Source organism: Caloenas nicobarica, chromosome 4 (genome assembly GCF_036013445.1).
Source record: "Caloenas nicobarica isolate bCalNic1 chromosome 4, bCalNic1.hap1, whole genome shotgun sequence".
Lineage (NCBI taxonomy): Eukaryota > Metazoa > Chordata > Aves > Columbiformes > Columbidae > Caloenas > Caloenas nicobarica.
Window position 1 is genome coordinate 51,642,612 of NC_088248.1, and position 18,747 is coordinate 51,661,358.

General features: G+C 35.7%; 1 protein-coding gene across 8 annotated transcripts in view; it reads left to right on the forward strand.

The window, feature by feature from the left end:
* Positions 1–18,747, forward strand: part of FRYL (FRY like transcription coactivator) — a 163,875-nt gene that overhangs the window by 88,190 nt on the left and 56,938 nt on the right. For 5 of the 8 annotated variants that reach the window (XM_065633171.1, XM_065633172.1, XM_065633166.1 and 2 more), the window contains 16 exons: positions 519–617; positions 2,109–2,210; positions 5,023–5,067; positions 7,785–7,888; positions 8,497–8,605; positions 9,559–9,645; positions 10,300–10,471; positions 11,182–11,314; positions 11,553–11,660; positions 12,948–13,185; positions 13,822–14,007; positions 14,105–14,191; positions 14,972–15,240; positions 15,661–15,856; positions 16,875–16,999; positions 18,276–18,333. In XM_065633171.1, the coding sequence (XP_065489243.1) occupies positions 519–617; positions 2,109–2,210; positions 5,023–5,067; positions 7,785–7,888; positions 8,497–8,605; positions 9,559–9,645; positions 10,300–10,471; positions 11,182–11,314; positions 11,553–11,660; positions 12,948–13,185; positions 13,822–14,007; positions 14,105–14,191; positions 14,972–15,240; positions 15,661–15,856; positions 16,875–16,999; positions 18,276–18,333 (2,118 nt within the window). The remainder of the gene's footprint in view (positions 1–518; positions 618–2,108; positions 2,211–5,022; positions 5,068–7,784; positions 7,889–8,496; positions 8,606–9,558; positions 9,646–10,299; positions 10,472–11,181; positions 11,315–11,552; positions 11,661–12,947; positions 13,186–13,821; positions 14,008–14,104; positions 14,192–14,971; positions 15,241–15,660; positions 15,857–16,874; positions 17,000–18,275; positions 18,334–18,747) is intronic. The other 3 variants (XM_065633169.1, XM_065633170.1, XM_065633174.1) reach the window with 1 other exon arrangement.

Below are 18,747 nucleotides of genomic sequence, written 5' to 3' on the forward strand. Positions count from 1 at the left end.
CCAGGGATCTATTTCAATGATTCTGAAAGCTGAACAAAGATCACTTACATGGCTGGTTGACTGGTAATCCTGTGTATCATCTCCTAAGTTTTCAGTTTTCAGAACTGGAGAAAAAGGGAGCATTGAAGAGAGGAACAGCGAGAAAGTTTTGGTTATTATTTATTTAAATATATGAAAAGACGCTTTTAAAGAGTTTCAGTGTAGTTTTTATTTATTAGTTGGGGGCAAATATTTTTTTTCTTTAAATGTGGAATACAGGCCACATTCTTAAAATACTGAGGTTTTTAATGGGTTTTGTTTTGTGGGTGTTTGTTTCTTCGTTTTTTAAACTGTGTGGATGTAGTGTACGACATGAGTTCTTATGCTTCTGTTTATATTTCAGATAAATACACTCAAATATTTACCTAATGTGAGATTTAACTTTTGAATGTCTTGAATTCATGGACATCTTAATGTGTATTCAAATTGCCTTCTGTATAAATATTTAAACCTCTTTATGTATGTATTTTCTTTAATAGGCTGTTAAAAATGAAGTGAATGTGCCATGTTTGAAAAATTTTGTGGAGATGCTTTATCAGACTACCTTTGAATTGAGTTCAAGAAAGAAGCATTCACTGGTATTTTAAAGAAATATTTCAATTTCTCCATTTTGCTCATCTTAGACTTTTTAAGCTAGTACATTATATAAGGAATAGCTAACAGATCTATTAATTTAAATATTAACTTCTCAGTTCAAGTGTAATTAAATTCATACTGTGTATGTGCATTTGCTCTAATTTTGATTTGTTTCTTTGTGCAAGATACGTGCTCTGTTCTCTCACTTGTGAGATTGTCTTGAAATCAATGCTTGGTTTTGATTATTTTAGTGGGTTTTAGCACAGAATAATGTAACCTAATGTGTCTTCTACAGAGAACTTGATTCAGGAAGTCTGTGTATTTAAATTATGTTTAATTAAAAGATAGAAGTGTCAAGACTTTTCCAGCAAAATATGAGCCTATTAATAGTCCTGCTCTACCTGTTTTCTCCTCTCCTCATACACTTTGGTTTGGGTTTTTTTTCCAATATTTTTTTAATTCTCTCTTTTGGATATAAATATCTGTGGCTTTCTCTCCCCCCCAACCCTGACTGCATCTTTTCCCCTAAAACTGCATCTTAGCAAGGGTTTAATTCTCTTATTAATGCAGTATTTGGTAATTCTTGATGACTGTGGCAGCCATGTTTCAAGTTCATTCACTTCATTTTGTTGGAAGTGTAGAGCTAAATTTTGCATTACAGTTGGCATATTCAGTAAATGGAAGTGAATTTAAAATGATTTATGTTCACTTTCACGTTAGGGAGGAGCTTTATGTTCTGATATTCTGAACGTATAAAATGTGTGTCATTGTACATGGTTAAACTTCTTATGTAAGAATAACGTAAAGTAGTCAATGTTAATATTCACAGTGTCATTTAATTTATGAAGCCGGAAACATTGTTACATCAAGATTACAATTTACCTATTCATCCTCATTCTTTAATTTTGATACATAACAAGATAATCTGCAGTCAGATTTGGTATCAGTCGTCATTATGTATTCTCTTAAAGTATGAGGTGTTTAAACAAATCTTATGTTACTAAAACAAAGCAAAGTTGCGCTGGTCTGCATATTCACAGACTTTATTAGACTGTGCTTCATTCCTTACTTAAAGTAGACCTTAGGAGAAGTAATATTTCTGACAGGGTTTTTATTGAGTCCATGATGTTTTTCCTGACTATTCTTCTTAGAGGCAGTTTCCCCTCCCAGCACGTAGAACCCCATGAATTGAATCATGTGGTTGCAGGGAAAGGGTGAATATTCTACTAAGAGTGAGATCTGCTCACAGTCTTCCTTGGAGGTCAGGCTTTGCTGGGGGCTGAGCTTCCCCACGGTCCCACTGCCCCAGTCTGACAGCCCGAGCTCTCCCAGCACGCAGGTTGTACCCAGTGCTGGGCAAGGCTGTGGTGCAGGCACAGCTGGGAGAGCCAGAGGCGAGAGCCGAGCCGACTGTGTGTCTCATGCTTCATGTACAGGACTTGGGAGGTCTGCAAAGAGCAATCTCATAAATTCTTTTTCCTCCCTGCTCATAGGCTTTGTATCCATTGATCACCTGCCTGTTGTGTGTCAGTCAGAAACAGTTTTTTTTAAATAACTGGCATGTTTTCCTGCAGAACTGTTTGTCACATCTAAAGGTAAGACTCCTTTTCAATTCAGGAACTGTTGCAAATCGATAGCATTTATTCTAATATGTTCTCGGCATTCTCATGCCAAACAAACAATGAATATTTAGCTGGTTAAAAGGACACTGTGATTTTATTTTTTTTTTTTTTAATTAAATGTCTTAAGTCTCCATTGGTGTTAAACTTAGTAGTAAGTTTTTTGTGATGCTATGTAATGCTGGAAATAGATGTGGCTGCCTTGGGGACCATCAGTTTTATTGAGCAAAATCTGCAGAAGTATCTGCTAATAAAGACTATTTATGCCAGAGAAAGTACAAACTGTAATTCTTCATGTGCAAATTATATGTGAGAAAATTCATGGCTTCTCTACTCCTCCATGTAGAATGTATTGTAAGTGCAAAATTTCTTTGTGGTATTCACTTATTGAAAGAATAGAAAATGAATTGGGGGTCCAGAAAAGAGATTCTGTCTACAGCCTGTGATATATATTTTCCAAGTAAAAATTACAGTGTCCCTTTAACTCTTTGCTTCAGGACAGTGTTGTAAACATGAGTTGATTGATAAAGAGATCAAGATACTTAGAAATTAGGGATTTGTTTTAGTGACTTCCTTGTAGCATTAAATGTCATACATGTTCTTTCCTTAATTTTGATTAACATAGTTCATGATTCTGCCTAATGTGTTGATTTTGATAATTTTAATAAATTCTTTGATCCACCTTCACAATATTTATTCTTGTTAGGTATGAGTGACAATTCCAAAGCTTATTAGTAAAATACATAAACCAACATGAAGTCAAAACGAAACATGTTTAGCTGCTTGGACTGTTTTTTAAGAGTCTTTTTGTTTTCATGACATCTGTCACACTTTTCTGTTGCTTGTTGGGTTTTTGTATATTTTTCATCTAACATTGCAGTTCTTTTGCAATATTTGCCTTGATTTTTGTTTTGTTGTTTATTTTGCTTATGGAGGCTGCTTTTGCTTTTGTTTTTAAAGCTTTTAAAAAAATTCTTACAATCTAGGAGTTGCATTTTTCTGGCATGATGTCCATTGCTGATAATGGATGTATTAAAACTGTAAATGCCAGTGAGTTTAACTTGTAGTTGCTGAGCATGCATTTTGTATTTTACTTGGTTTTGTTAACCACTAACAGCTTAACACATTTACTGTAAGGCTCTATTCAGCAGAAATTCTACATAGGAATTTCTGCAATTCAGAATTTACAGTGTTATGATGCTGTGCCATCAATGAGTTCTCTAGGATATTTTATGGCTTGGTTTAATTTGGACCACCAAATACTATTGTTTTTTTGGATGCCTACCTTGTTCAGAAACTTTGTTGAGTTTCATCTTGAAAAATACATCCCCACTGTCCTCATGTGTCTTATGAATTAATGTGCCTCTTTGTTTCTGAAGCTAATTAAATGCATGCACTCTGTAATAAGTAATCTCATTAATATATACATCTGAATTTCACAGCAGTTAGTCTTTTAGATTTCCCTTTCCCCATTTTATTTCTTGATTTCCTAACGATTAAAGTTATTTTATTTGCAGTTCCTTAAATATGTAAAATGCAATAAGGATTCTAAATCCATTGTCTCTAGTGTCTTTGTTATTGAGTTAAATAATTTTGAGAGTTACTGGGAGATACTTTAGAGTACTGAAAAGGTTAATCCATCCCTACTGTATTAGTTAAAATTAACAAATTAACAATTGAAATAACGACAACACTTAGACTGTCACAGGCACGTTGTAGGAGGAACACAGGCCTGTTAGCAAGTCGCCAAGAGGTAACATAGGTCATAGGTTCATGATGCTCACTTTAATCCCTGGTGACTGCCCAGTGCAAACTCTTACCTAGCAATGAACACCATCTGGTCACACTTTGGTGACAGAAATAAGCAATTGCTCATTTGCCATGGTGTGAATGCTCACATCTTCGCAGTTGCTCCACAGTACCTGATGTACAGTGTGTTCATACCCTGCCTTACCCTGCAGTATTTTGGTGCCACGTTGTACTTGATAACGTTCCCGAGAATGCTATGAATCCTAATCCAGTTCTAGCAATATTTATCGCCCTTGTAGAGTCTTTGTACTGGGCTTCGGTGCACACTGCCTTTAGTTATCCTCAAAACACAGTTATTGTACAGCAAAACTTCCTAGCCTTGCTGAAGGGAGGAAGTCCAGGGGTCTGGACTGATGCAAAGAGCAGATAAGTGAGTTGTGAGAGTCCGTGTGGACCGGGAATGTGCCAAAGGGTGTTTCTTGCTATACATCTAGTTGGACTTGTCCCACAAAGCGCTTGGGATGCTACTTCAGCACTGAGCCCAGCAGGGCATTTCTTTACACACTGTAGTGGGCAAAATTCTGAGTTTTTCAGGAGACAGCAACACTGGGTTAGTATTGTAGAATGTTTTGTTTACTTTTTTGACTAGTATTTAGATAGACTAATTCTAGCAGGTTTGTAGGAAAGCTCATAGATTCTTGGATGAAGCTGAGTTGTCATGGTATCCGTACCACCTCTTTGGAGGAGAGGAAGGAACATTTAAGAAAGCTGCTGAAATGGGAGAGAAAAGTGTCTATCATTCTGCACCACTGTTGGATGGAAAAGAATAACTTTTCACAGTTTAACCATAGTGTTTCTTACCACAAAACTTGAAAGCTGGAGGGACGTTTTCTGCCACTATAGCAAAACCTGTATTTCTACTGAATAGAGTCCTTACTAGACAGCTATCTGTTGGTTTTGTGCTTTTTTTCATCTAACATGCATGTGCCTCCCATTCTCATGTTTGTTATGTTTTGCTGTCTCACATTGCTTTATTTAGATGCCATCTAACAACAGTATCAGAAAACAAATAGAAACACTGCAGGTGAGTTAATATGTTGTTATAACTCAATGAAGCGTTGCTTTGTCTCATGTAAATACTTTGGTTTGATTTTTATGTTTATTGTTGTATTTTGTGCTTTCCTTTCTTTGTAAAACTGCTGTTTGTACTGTTAAGAAGCAACAGGACTAAGAATAGCTGATGTTTCAAAGATCTATTTTTTTTTCTTGCCAAGGAGTAAAGGAGAAAGATCAGAAAATTGTCTAACATCACTTTTTCCATGGGGTTGAAAATGTGGCTTTGTGAGATTGAGTATCAATATCAAAGCTGGTTTCCCTGAACAGCAATGCATGTGTCCATTGGAATTACGTAAAATACCTATTCAGATGTATGGGTTTCTGTTAATTCATTTCAAAATGTGTCTTGCATGCAAGCAAACTTGAAAACATTTTCACAATTAAAAAATGTGAAACTGAATTTACCATAACAACTTGCAGTGCACTAACTTGAAAGACTTTTACACTGTTGGTTTTGCAGGTTTTAAAAAGTAGAAATTGTTTTAGTTCAGAACAGAAGAAAAGTTTAACAAAAAGTACTTGCATCAGTAAGTGACTACATTTGACTAACATGGAAAAAATGCTGTTTTGTTTCTTCATTGAGATATGTTTCATTGACTCATCTTAATGTGTCATGTAAGACGACTGTAGATTTGCCCTTACGGTTTTGGTTTTGTAACAGAGATACAGTTCTTGACAGCTTATTCAATAGTTTGCTGATGTAATTTATGTTAAAAGTTTTAGGATTTTAACGAAAACTGTGTTTGAAAAGAACCCAGATAGAGTGCTTTAAAATCTGACAGGCATCAGCTAAAAAGGAACATTAATACTAAGTGTACAAGAAGTGTGCCATAAGTTAGACCACAAAAGCCATTTTGTTCTAGCATATTTGTTTAGTACCTAGTTATAGGAAGAGATAATGAAAATTTTCAATGCTTAACAAATTGGATGTACTGCTGTATTTATTTTGTAGTCTTCCTTTTTGAAAGGTGAATGCCTCCTTATACATACTTTAAAAAAAATATTTTATTAACAAAGAAGCAGCAAACTCGGTTGTAACTCATCAGAAGTAGCTATACTGGATGATGAACCCTCTAACAGATGGACTATTGTTAACACATTGTAAAATATCTGCTGCTTATACCATTTTTTTATTAGGTGTAAATTTTTGCTTCTGGACCTGTAAATGAAGGTCCCCTTTGGAGGGGGGGTAGAACGGTGTTATCGCTGACATAGACTGGGTTAAGATAGTCCCTCTGATATTCTGCTAAACAGTCATGTGTTGTACTTGTCTGTGAAGTACCACTTTTGCCTCCGTGACTTTGTGATAGGCTTTTATCTTTTCTTAAAGTAACCTGCTACCAAAACCAATAGTCCCAACCCACCCATGTTAAAGCCATCCAAATCACTCTCCTTTGTGTAGTCTGTTGTGCAGATATGGCCGTGAAATTATTTGGATCAGCTTGCTGGTGTGAGCTGGACTTTGTTGCTGCTGGAGTCAATGGAATTGGGAGCAGTGAGGTGGCAGAGGAGGGAACTGAGAATGAGCCCATCTCTGTTCCAACAGTGTGGTCACAGATCCACTGACATCCTTTGTGAAACTGCACTCCGCTTGCCCTGCGAGGACAAACTTGTCTGACACTCTGGCTTGTGAAAGAGGCCACAAAATATGAGATTAGTTAGGTTCAAGCCATCATATAACTAACTCTTGAAATGCAGAGACTTCACTGGAGACAGAGAAGGTGTTTTTTGTTGTTGTGGGGTTTGGGTTGGTTTGTTTGTTTGTTTTATTTTGTTTGGGGTGGGGTTTTTTGGGTTTGTTTTGGTTTGGTTTTTTGTTGTTGTTGTTAACTGGGAGAATGCCAAAAAAGGTGACAGCTGGGAATCGTTTATTCTGATTCTCAGAATCTCTCTGGACATTTCAAGATTATAAATACACCAAGAATCTCTAGTTGGAAAAGGAATTGCTGGAGTTGGTATGACGCATGTTAGCTACTTACTGTTTTACACAGTTTTAGAGCTAGGAAGAGCAAAACTAAACTCCTAGTAGCAGCATTAAGACAAAAAAAAATGTTTTTCATACAGTGCATAGTTCAAACTGAGTTATGCCACAAAATTTTATATTAATTCAAGAAAAAGCTATCTTAATTGTTATAACAAAAATACAGCCCACAAGAAAAATGCTAAGTTGGGTGAAGCCTGGAGCGCACCCCCAGAGAAGCATCTTTGTGTGCCTGCCCTGTTCTGCATTCTTTTCTTCTGCACTGTCTGCTGTCATAGACTGAATGATGGACTTAAACTTTGTGCCTGATCCAAAGCAGCTACTCTGATGTTTTAGAAAAACTATAAGTTTGTTTGCTATAAAGTAGGTATTTGTTACCAGTGGCTTACTGAGGAAGTTTGTGGAAGCAATACCTTCTTGGTTCATCTCAAAAGGAATATCTGCTTTTTAGTTACCTCTCTGCTCTCAGAGTGAAAGATGTGTAAAATAGTGTGGAATTACTAGTTAAATATTGAGGTAGTTTTGGAAATACGCAATACAGAGCTGTTTTTATGAACACACATTAAAATTTATAGTCAGCATTAAACACATCAGTTTTCATTGTTAAAAATATTGAAAACGTTCTTAAAAGTCAAAAGAGTAATAATAGAATTTTCTGAGTGTCTCATGGGCAACAGTAACTGTATTTTTCATTTATTTTACAGAATAAAGATCCGAAAATGTCCCGAGTTGCACTGGAATCTTTGTATAGGTTATTGTGGGTTTATGTTATTAGAATAAAATGTGAAAGCAACACTGTAACTCAAAGGTAAGTTCATTATGCAAAGGATTTTAAACCACTGATTTGACGGGGGTTTTTTTTCCCTCTAGTGATATCAAAAGAGAGATCTTGAAGCCAGCTTAGGGATGGTCTAGTTGTGTAAACAGGGGACCAAAAACTTCATCTTGATAGAGAAAACCAAAAGAATTTGATTACTTTGACAAGGAGAAATAATAGCTTGTCTTTGTAGGGATAGAAGAGGGTGGAGAGATAAGAAGCAGGAAACTTATTAAAGAGGCATTAATGGTACCAGAACAAATAGGGTATGAAGTGGCCATCACTAAGTATGGGCTGGAAACGCAAAGGTTTTCTTTATAAATTAGCATCATGAGCATTTGGAATAGTCATTCAGATTTGGCCTCACCTCCTGGCTTTAAACCAGGATCTTGGCCACTTCATAAATGAGCCTGTGATACTGGTGCCTGTGACAGCAGAGAGCTGTGCTTTCTGTAGGTGGCCCCACTTGTCATATGTTTCTGCATTATTTAGTTGTAACCCCCCACACTCTTCCAGATTTGAACTCTAACATCTATGCTACTATAAAAAGTTATTTTTTAAAGTTTTTTAAATTTCTTTTTGTTTCTAAATTCTTGTAGCCGTCTCATGAGCATCGTATCAGCACTTTTTCCAAAAGGATCGCGTAGTGTGGTCCCACGAGACACACCTCTAAATATATTTGTGAAGATTATTCAGTTCATTGCTCAGGTAAGAATACGCCTAGGTGGAGCTATACAAATATGATGAACGTTATTTTGAAGAAATGTAAATTTAAGGTTAGTTTTTGAAATATTTGCTCTGAATTAATGGCCTTATATCATGAATAGAATTTCCTCAAATATGTATAACAAATGAAATGACTCATTCTGTTTCTACTAGTGGCAAAATTATTTTACTTCAATAACTTTTGTATAAGAACATTATGAGGATTATTATTTACATCTGGTATGTGTGTGTATGTGTAAAAACCCATTAATATAATTCGTATATTACATTATAATATTTTCATAAGGGACAAAGCATTTGAACAGTAGTATCCATTTACATTTAGCCTGGAGACTAGCCTCTGTAGACAGAAAAAATATGCAACGTGTGCAGTAGTGTGTAGTCAGTATTGCATCATGATTTATTTTACGTGCTTCTGTTGTCCTAATATCAAGTGCAGGGTATGATCCCAAAAGATAAACTTGCATTCATCTTTATAGATGAGAGGCATGTTTTACTGTCTTACAGGTAGCTTGTTTCTGCTTCAGCTCCCAAAATTGTTTGCTTCGGGTCATACAGGGATGAGACAGGACACATAACCCTTTCACTGTTTATATTTGTTTCCTAGTGCTCCTCTTTTTATCACTAATTTTTAGGTACCTAAAATAGTTCAGCTCATTTGTAGAAATGCTTTTAACCTGAGCAGAATTGTCTGGGGTTTTTTTTAAGGAGAAATGGTTCAACCATATCAAGGGATGAGCTGTGTTGAATTGTACTATATTTGTAAAAGAACATTAAAGTATAAGAATACCTAGAAAAAAAAGAATCTTTAAAAAACTTTTAAGTATTTTTAAACTTTTAAGAAATGCTGCTCAGCACCTGTGCAAAGGTGAGGAATTAAACTATGTATGTTAACAAAAAAAGAGATTATCATATCAATGTATTTTCCTTTATAGGAACGTTTGGATTTTGCAATGAAAGAAATCATATTTGATCTCCTTAGTGTTGGAAAATCACCAAAAACCTTCACTATTAACCCAGAGGTAAAAAAGTGCGTTATTTGCCTGCAGAGAGAACAGGGCATTGGGGGATTTCTTGGGGGAAAGTGGTTGACTGCTTTTGAGCTGAGATGAAAGCAGATTAATGAATATCTGAAAGGGTGATCTGCTAAAACTAAAGAAGTAGTTGTGCACACTTGCTGTCTCATTTCCAGTGAGTAAGCTAGCAGTAGTACTACAGTTCAGACTCATTTCAACAATAATTTCAGTCAGTATGTCTGAATTTTTGTTACAGTATAAGTGTAAAGCCTTTTTTCAGGGAAGCCGTACCAAGCTCTTATGGCTCACTGTCTGATCTAACAGATTAGATGTTTAAGCAATGTCTGTCTTCAGTTTGTCGTTGTCAAGATTCATACTAAGTCCCTTAGCACTCTGTACTATAAAATATTTGGTATATTAGTCCGTGCTAAGTCAACTGGAATCAGAGTTGTGGGAAGGCACTGAAGGATTAAACTTTTCTTGCTACTTTCATTACCCTAATATGTAAGATCTAAATAATGGCTGTCCATTGGAACCATACTGCTGTCTGTTTAAAAGAGAGGAAAAATGCAATTTGTCTTTTGCCTCATCTGTGTTACTCTAATGTTATAATTTCTTCTGTTTTCTCTTTCCTTTTTCTTCCCTCTGTTGCTGTTGAAGAGGATGAATATCGGCCTCAGAGTCTTTCTTGTCATAGCAGATAGCTTGCAGCAGAAAGATGGTGAACCACCAATGCCAACAACAGGAGTTGTTCTTCCCTCAGGAAATACTCTGCGTGTGAAGAAAATTTTTCTTAATAAAACGCTGACAGATGAGGAAGCAAAAGTTATAGGTATGTTGTATTCTTTTCTAAGTTGCCATTTCAATATGTGCCTACATGTTCTCAGTTATTCCCCAGCAGTTCATTTGTGTAACTTTATTTCTGTATTTCTTTTAATGGTTAGCGAGACTCTAATGATAGTCTGTTCTAACAGAATTGCTTTAATTCTTTAGAGAGGGCTGCTAGTCAGTATTGACCTGGTGTCTTGAGACTAAATCCATGGCTTTTTTTTTGAAGTGTTCTGCATTGTCAAATTAGCACAGAGCAGCCTGAGTGCAATTAGTGTAGTAAATAGCAGGACAACTTTTGGTGCCTTGCTGTCACTCCAGAATGTCCCTCCCAAATGTCCCACAGCTGAAGAGGCATAAGACAATTTTGATCCCTGTGCTTTGTTGATCTTCTGTGGATGAGGCAGTCGTCTCTAAAGGACTATTTCCACATGTAAAATTTAAACTAGAACTAAAATGCTCGGAATTGAGAAAACAGAAGAGCAATTAATAGTTGCTTCCTTGTTTATGTTCTTTCTAAAATAAGCTTCTACTTTATGTAATACCTCCTCCTACTCATACATTTCTTTTGACACTTAAAGTGTGTGTTTCATGTCATCTTTTGTACAAGAAGAAATTTGTCCTAAGTTGAATAAGTGACAAATATTTTAATAAAAATGAGAAAATTAAATGAGAACAGATGAGAGAAGTGATCGGAACTCTTTGGCTTTCCAGGAATGTCCATATACTACCCTCAAGTCAGAAAAGCGCTAGATAGCATTCTTAGGCATTTGGACAAAGAAGTTGGAAGGCCCATGTGCATGACTAGTGTGCAGATGTCCAATAAAGAACCTGAAGACATGATTACGTACGTACTGAATTACGATATTTTCACTGTCACAATTATGTCATAGTATTTTTATGCTGTAATATTGCAGATGCCATCACTAATGCATTACAAGTGTTGGCTGTTTACTTGACTATTAAATGAATGCTAATTTCATTAATTAATTGTAGCTCCTTAGTTTTGACATGAAATTGAAAATATTTGTTGTGTACTGCAATAGATTTTCCTGTTTTGTTTTGGTTATAAACTATTTTTGTAGGGGTGAGAGAAAACCTAAGATAGATTTGTTCAGAACTTGTATTGCTGCTATCCCAAGACTGATTCCAGATGGCATGAGCAGGACTGACCTCATTGAATTGCTTGCAAGGTAAGGGGAGTGAAATTCTGCTCTTGGTGGATGTTTCTTTTTCAATGTTGTGTGTATAAAAGTTTGTTAGTGCACTAAGTGATGCAAGTCTATGGCGTCCAGAATCTGTTCTTCATATTCCTGCCCACCTTCTGCAGTTGGTCAAGTGTTACTGGCCAGAGTAGCAGGAGGTAAATTTATACTGAAGATCTTACACTTATTTTTAGAGAGCATTTTTTTGAAAAGTAGGAATTTATTTCAGTTGCTTTGTTTTTTGAACCTGTCTTATCTTTTTGTTACTACTATTATATTTTTTTTCTTCCTGTTGCTAATACCGTAAATGATCATGAAGGCATTCTTGCTTGACATTATCAAAGCATGAGGCAGGCACTTACGGGAAACTTTTTTCCCTGTTCTCTACTAATCCTACTTCCTTTTTCCATTTTTTTTGGTTCAACACTACCCATATTCTTCCATCTCTTATCTCAATTTAAATTGAATGTGCCTTATCAGTACTGATAAGTAGTTGAGGCAACTGGACAACCAAGTGTTTGCAGATGGGTAAACTGAGCATTCAGTGAGAATATGTAGTTGTGGTACATGCAGACAGTCTTTACATATTGCTAGAATGATAAACCTTCCTTTTTTTTTTTCTTTTTAATTCCCCCCCTGTTTTTTTCTTTTTTTTTTTTTTTTTCCCCCAGGCTTAATGCAAGGATGGTCTTAGTATTGATTTGTATATAGTGTGTTGAGATACATATATATAAAAGCAATTATGTGAGAGACTAAGGTTTTTCTGACAATTTTTATTCAGTGACAAAAATGGCATAAAAGACATGAAGTATTAAATGGTAATACAATACCAGATAAGTTTCTGTCATAGCAGACTGAGACATATTTTCAAGTATATATGCAAATTTTTTTTGCGAGTTTTTTTTCTCATATCTGAAGTAAAGCTTTAATTTTAATTTGAAGAAGACAACCTGTACATCACAGAGTGGCTGCCTACTGAGCTCTAAGGTGGTTGCTCAGATCCATGCAAAGTTGAGCTATATGAAAGACTTGACCATCTCTCTTGAGAATTATTTTTTATACTATGTTTTGTGAAGTCTTGCGGTGTTTTGCTATAGTGGTAGCACTTTCTGTTAGTAGCCAGTTTCAGATGTATTCAGTGCAGAAATTCATCTGCGTGGAAGTATTCTACATTGTACAGTAAAGAAGGAAGAGTTAACACCAAACTTTAATTTATAAAGGCTGGTTAAGAGTATGCCAATCTAGGGTGATCATATCGGTATTTTTTCTAAACAGGCTGACAATTCATATGGATGAAGAACTTCGTGCCTTGGCTTTCAATACTCTCCAAGCATTAATGCTTGATTTTCCAGATTGGCGGGAAGATGTTCTTTCAGGATTTGTGTATTTTATCGTGCGTGAAGTGACTGATGTCCACCCAACGCTTCTTGACAATGCAGTAAAAATGTTAGTGCAGCTCATAAATCAATGGAAACAAGCAGCTCAAATGCACAATAAAACCCAAGATTCTCAGGTATTTCTAAATAAGGTCCTTTCATGTTAAAACGTGGTTTGAATCTACATACAATTCTACTAGTAGGCTTTATTGGTTTTGTTAAGTAATAAAAATTCAGCTTTCTTACAGTGCTTGAAGATTTTTAAACCTATTATGTTAAATCAGCATTTTTGCAAAAAAAAATAATATTATTAAGTATTCCCTAAACATTTATTCATGGCCACATTTTTGCTTACATCAAAAGTCATCATGTGTAACTGGAAATATATTAAGTAGAAGTGGTAAAACAGTAGAACTAGAAAAAAAAGTACGATTTTTTTCCTAGCAAACAGAAAGGGTTCAAATAATTTAATTTTATACAATCCTGTATGTAATAGTACTACGTATTTTTAATTTTACCCGCACTACATTGTTCTTGCCAGAAAGTGAAATATGAAAGACTTTCTTGTGGTATTTGTTTGGACTAAACTCAGAGAGATACTAAAAAAACGAAGTAGTTGGTCTTATGCCATTCTCATAATGCAAAATTTGACTAGTAGCCAAACAAGATCTGAATACCTTGTGATTAAATCTGCCGTTGCCAGTAATGGAGCTATAGCTTGGTAGTGTTTATTATTTTCTTAATTTGCTCAGCTTCTGCGATCTTTTTCTTAGCGTGGTGTATCCAATGGGGCTGCCCATACCCTTCCTCTGGAGAGGACCCTTTATTCCAGTGTGTTTCACGTGGTGGAAGGCTTTGCTTTGGTCATCCTTTGCAGCACGAGGCCTGCCACTAGGAGGTTAGCTGTCAGCGTTCTCAGAGAAATCAGGGCCTTGTTCACACTTTTAGAAATTTCTAAGGTAAGAGTCATTGACCTGTTCTTGTGACTGCTTAATGAAACTGCTTTTGCCTTGACTTTCCTCTAATCTTTTATGCTTTGTGTTTTGTCTTCTGTAGAGTGATGATGAGTTGGCTATAGATGTAATGGACAGACTAAGTGCTACTATCCTGGAGAGTTTCATACATCTCACTGGGGCTGACCAGGTAGGAGAGTTTTTACATTAAGTCAGATGTAAGATAAGGTACTTCTGCAAAACTGTCCCAAATAAATACTTTAAATGATAGCGTCACCGACCATGCCAACTTTATCAGCAATTTATCACCTTGAACAAACAAACAAACCTGAACAAACAAAAAAAAAGTTCAGAAAATGCAAGGAATGTTGTGAGGCTGATACCACCATTGTACGCTTTCTGATCAATAGTGTGTCATTATGACCACGGTGTACACATAGACAGCTGTATCTGTTTTTCTTCCTCTTGCTCATATGTTACAATTTCTTTGAAGCAAAGACCACTGCCTCTTTCTGCACTGAAACAGCGTCTAACAATGTATTCTTTATCCATGATGAAAGCCATAATAACTATCAGTGAATAACAACTGAATTCCTTATTTATATATTTATCATTCACTTTTAAGTATCAAGGAGAAACTCTTCTGATTTTAGGTTTAGGAAATAAGTTGGAATTCAGTACTAAGGCTTTTAGAGTCTGGAATTTTTTGGAAGAATTAAGTCATTGTGAGTAAAAGAGTCTTTTTCTAGAATTTACTATTTCCTAATATCCAGTTCCAGCATGTTTATATAACTGTCCACACTAGGAACTTCTGGAGGGAAACAAACAGACAAACAAACAAAACCACATAAACTAAGTTGTGTGTTTTTATCTATTCCAAATGTGGGTTCGACGCTGATACTTTATTAGATATTTAACAATGAGGAGATTGTTATTTAATATTGCCTTGTTCTCTTTTTCATGCACACAGACTACTTTACTGTACTGTCCCAGTTCAATAGATTTACAAACTCTGGCTGACTGGAATTCCTCTCCAATCAGCCACCAGTTTGATGTGGTCAGTCCATCGCATATATGGATATTTGCACATGTGACTCAAGGTCAAGATCCTTGGATTATAAGCCTCTCAAGTTTTATGAAACAGGAAAATCTTCCAAAACACTGCCCAACAGCTGTAAGCTATGCTTGGACGTTTGCTTATACCAGGCTCCAACTGCTGTCTCCACAAGTGGATATAAAGTAAGTTAATTTCTAAAATAAATACAATATATTTTATTGAGTATTCCTTCAAGTTTTATCATTGTTATAATGTTGTTATGTTTCAGCGAGGTAATATATGAACTGTTAATATTTTCTGTGGACTTAATTCAACTTTATAAAATGAAAACATAAAGCAGTTCTATCTGGAAAAAGGTTATCTACTCTAAAGATTAATTAATTCATGCCTTCAGCCATATTGTAGTTCAACAGATTTGACTACAAAAGCATATATTATTGATGTACAGATCTGTTCTGAATAACTTATTCAGAGTTTACCGTGCTAACAATTTTGGAAGCAATGGCATATACGTAATTGAAAAATAAATTCAGTAGAAAAGCAAAGTGAAACCTGGTAAGCTTTATTTACTCTACTGAGCTTTTTGTTTTGTTTTTTAATAGCAGCCCTATCAATGCAAAGAAAGTGAATACTACTACAAGCAGTGACTCCTATATTGGGCTCTGGAGAAACTACCTGATTCTTTGCTGCAGTGCAGCATCTTCTTCAAACTCCTCCACCTCCACAGGCTCTGTGAGATGTTCTCCTCCTGAGACGCTGGCGTCTACTCCTGACAGTGGTTATAGCATTGATTCAAGAGTAGGTTCTTCTACTGCTTACTGTAAAAAAGTCTACATGTTATTGGAAGTAGGAACAACTGAGGCTTATAATATAACTATCATGGTTTTAGAAACGTGTAGTTTGTCTGAAAACAAGTTTTGGTATGCAGTTGTCTTTCATTTGTTTAGGATAGTGTTTTTGTTCACTTCTCCCAATCCGTGCTGTAGAGGCTTATGTTTTTTAAGACAAAATCTGCTCATGTCATGAAAACATTAACCCAGTCTCAAAGTCGTCTCTAGTGGCAATGAGGAAGTGTTTTGTTTATCGTTAAGGTTGTTTGTTCATTTGTTTGTTTTCTGTCGGTAGACTTCTGCAGTTCTGAGCGAATAGCCTCTCACTTCAGTAACTTGAAGCAGTGACCTATTCAGGCATTATGTATTTTGTCATATTTTTCCCAACCACAGACTGTTTTCTATCCACCTTGTTTCATACCACCTGCAGATTTTTTTTTTTCCCCTTCTTCATTTTGTTCTTCTCTTTTTTTGGTTTCCTGTAGAAGGTACAGTAGAGGGTAAGATAACTCGTGCACTATGTAGCAGAATTTTGGCAGAAGCAGACTATTCTACCTGTTAGTTACCAAGATCCTTTCCCTAAGCCTGAGAAACTGTAAACTGAAAGCTTTGTTCTTTTTGAGAGCAGCAGTGGAGTCTAAGGCGTTGGACACCAGAAGTCTGCTTCCTCTCCCTAAGGAGAGCAGATACACTAAACATGGAAAGCATCTGTTTATTGTGTTGAGCCATTCTTTGTCATCTGACAATGAAAATTCCAATTGTACAAGGAATGGAGAAGTATTTAACACTGCTGTACTATTTCAGAAAGTCTTTTTCCATGTTAAAGATAAAAAAATTCATTTTTATAAGTCACTGATCAGTGTGAGAAGACCATAAAATTACAGCAGATGTTTTAATGTCACTCCACCTGATTGTTTGGTAACTACTTCATTCTGGTTTATTCTGGTTTTGGTTTTGTTTGTTTGTTTGTTTGTTTGTTTTCTTAGATCATTGGCATTCCATCCCCTTCCTCCCTGTTTAAGCACATAGTTCCAATGATGCGCTCTGAGAGCATGGAAATCACAGAATCCCTTGTGCTGGGACTTGGCAGGACCAATCCAGGAGCCTTCAGGTAACTGTTGTGTTTTATCTGTTTTTACGCTAGTTGATTAAAAAGCTGGGGAATTGGAGCTCAGAAAAAAAGGTTTCCTTTTTTTTTTTTTTTTTAAGAATTTAAAAAAAGCTGTGAAAACTGGTTGCTATTGTCTTTTCTAGCATTTAGTGGTGTGATAAAGATTATTAGAGGTTGAAATAATTTTATGTAGAGGTCATGTCTGCGTAAAGAAGAACAAGTTAGTTGAAACAACAAACATATGCCTTTTCTTGATATTAAAGGCTGCCCTTATGAAAGAAAAGACTGTGTGGACTATTAACATTTGGTGTTACCAACAAACATATGTTTCTGAGCTTTTTGTGTGTGGCAAATTCATAACTGTATTCCAAAAAGAGGTTTTTGGATGAAGCTGAGAAAAATACCAGTTACAACTGTTTTCTGACTAGTGCTAAAGCTTCTGAAATTCATGGTACATCCCTCTTTCCCTCCCGCCTTTTTTTTTTTTTCCCTCTGAGTAAGCTTTCTGTAACTTCATAACTGGTACACTAATAAAACTAATAAAAATGTGTCACACCCCAAAAAATATAAGTGGAGGAGGTATTTACTATGCTAACAAATATTAAAGTAAAACCAGTATGTTTTTACCTTAGTGTTTTGTCTGCATAGATCCATACTACTGATGTCCTTCCCCTTTCCCTGCTTGCTTTTTGGAGTCATAAGAGAGTCTCAGTGTGGCAGAAGGAACTGAGGAGTAATAAAGACTGTGGAGCTTCAGAACAAATTGGGAATGTAACCACAGCGTCAAAACACGTTGCTCTTCAGCTTTCTTAGAGACCAGCCTGACTTCTGTCAGCATAGCATTATTGGCCTTAAAGAAACAATCTTTATTAACAGCTAAATGCATCGTAACTGAACGAGCATTGTATGATAAGCTGCCACCATACCTTTTTCTCCCTAATAGTATCTATTTGCACCATAAAGATTTGTTGAACCCTGGATATGAAAATAAGTTAAAATTATCTGTGACAGAAATATGCCATAATCCTGGGTGAATGCCAATTTCATGGTAATTATTGAGAGATTCATTTGGTAGTTTGTCTTGAAATTAGGAAAATATCTTTCTAGGAAACATCTCCCTTAAGTGCTGATTTATTTCAGAAACTCACAGGTAAAGAAGGAAAACCTGAGGGTGTTTTAAGTTATATTGTAACACCAGTTGCTGTGAAACATCTTTCAGTTAAGGTGTTAATTTAATGGTTGTTTTTATCCTTTTAATTCTTTTATTTTAATTCAGGGAACTAATAGAAGAATTACATCCTATAATTAAGGAAGCACTTGAAAGAAGGCCGGAGGTAATTAGATATTTTCTACTATATTCAGTACACAGTTTTAACTATCTTCTCACAAATGGTAGTGAAGAAATGTTATGTTCTTTAATTTCTGCACCTAAAAACTGGCAGTATACCAGATAAAAGGGTGAGATGTTACTTTTTTAAATGATTGTGAGGTGTTTACGTTAGAAGAACTTTGTTTTGAGCTCTGTATTATTCCTGTATCAAAGAGCTTTTGTTTCAAGTGATGAAAACATTTCTGTAACCTTTTCCACATGGTTTTAATTCTTTTTACCTAAGTACAGTTTTACACAGTTGTTACGTCATTGTATCATCATTGATGTGCCCACAATTAGTAGTACCTGAGATGCAGAATTGAGTTCTGCTGTCCAGCAGCTTTACTTTTTTTAAATGAAAAAGGCTGTAAGCTTACCT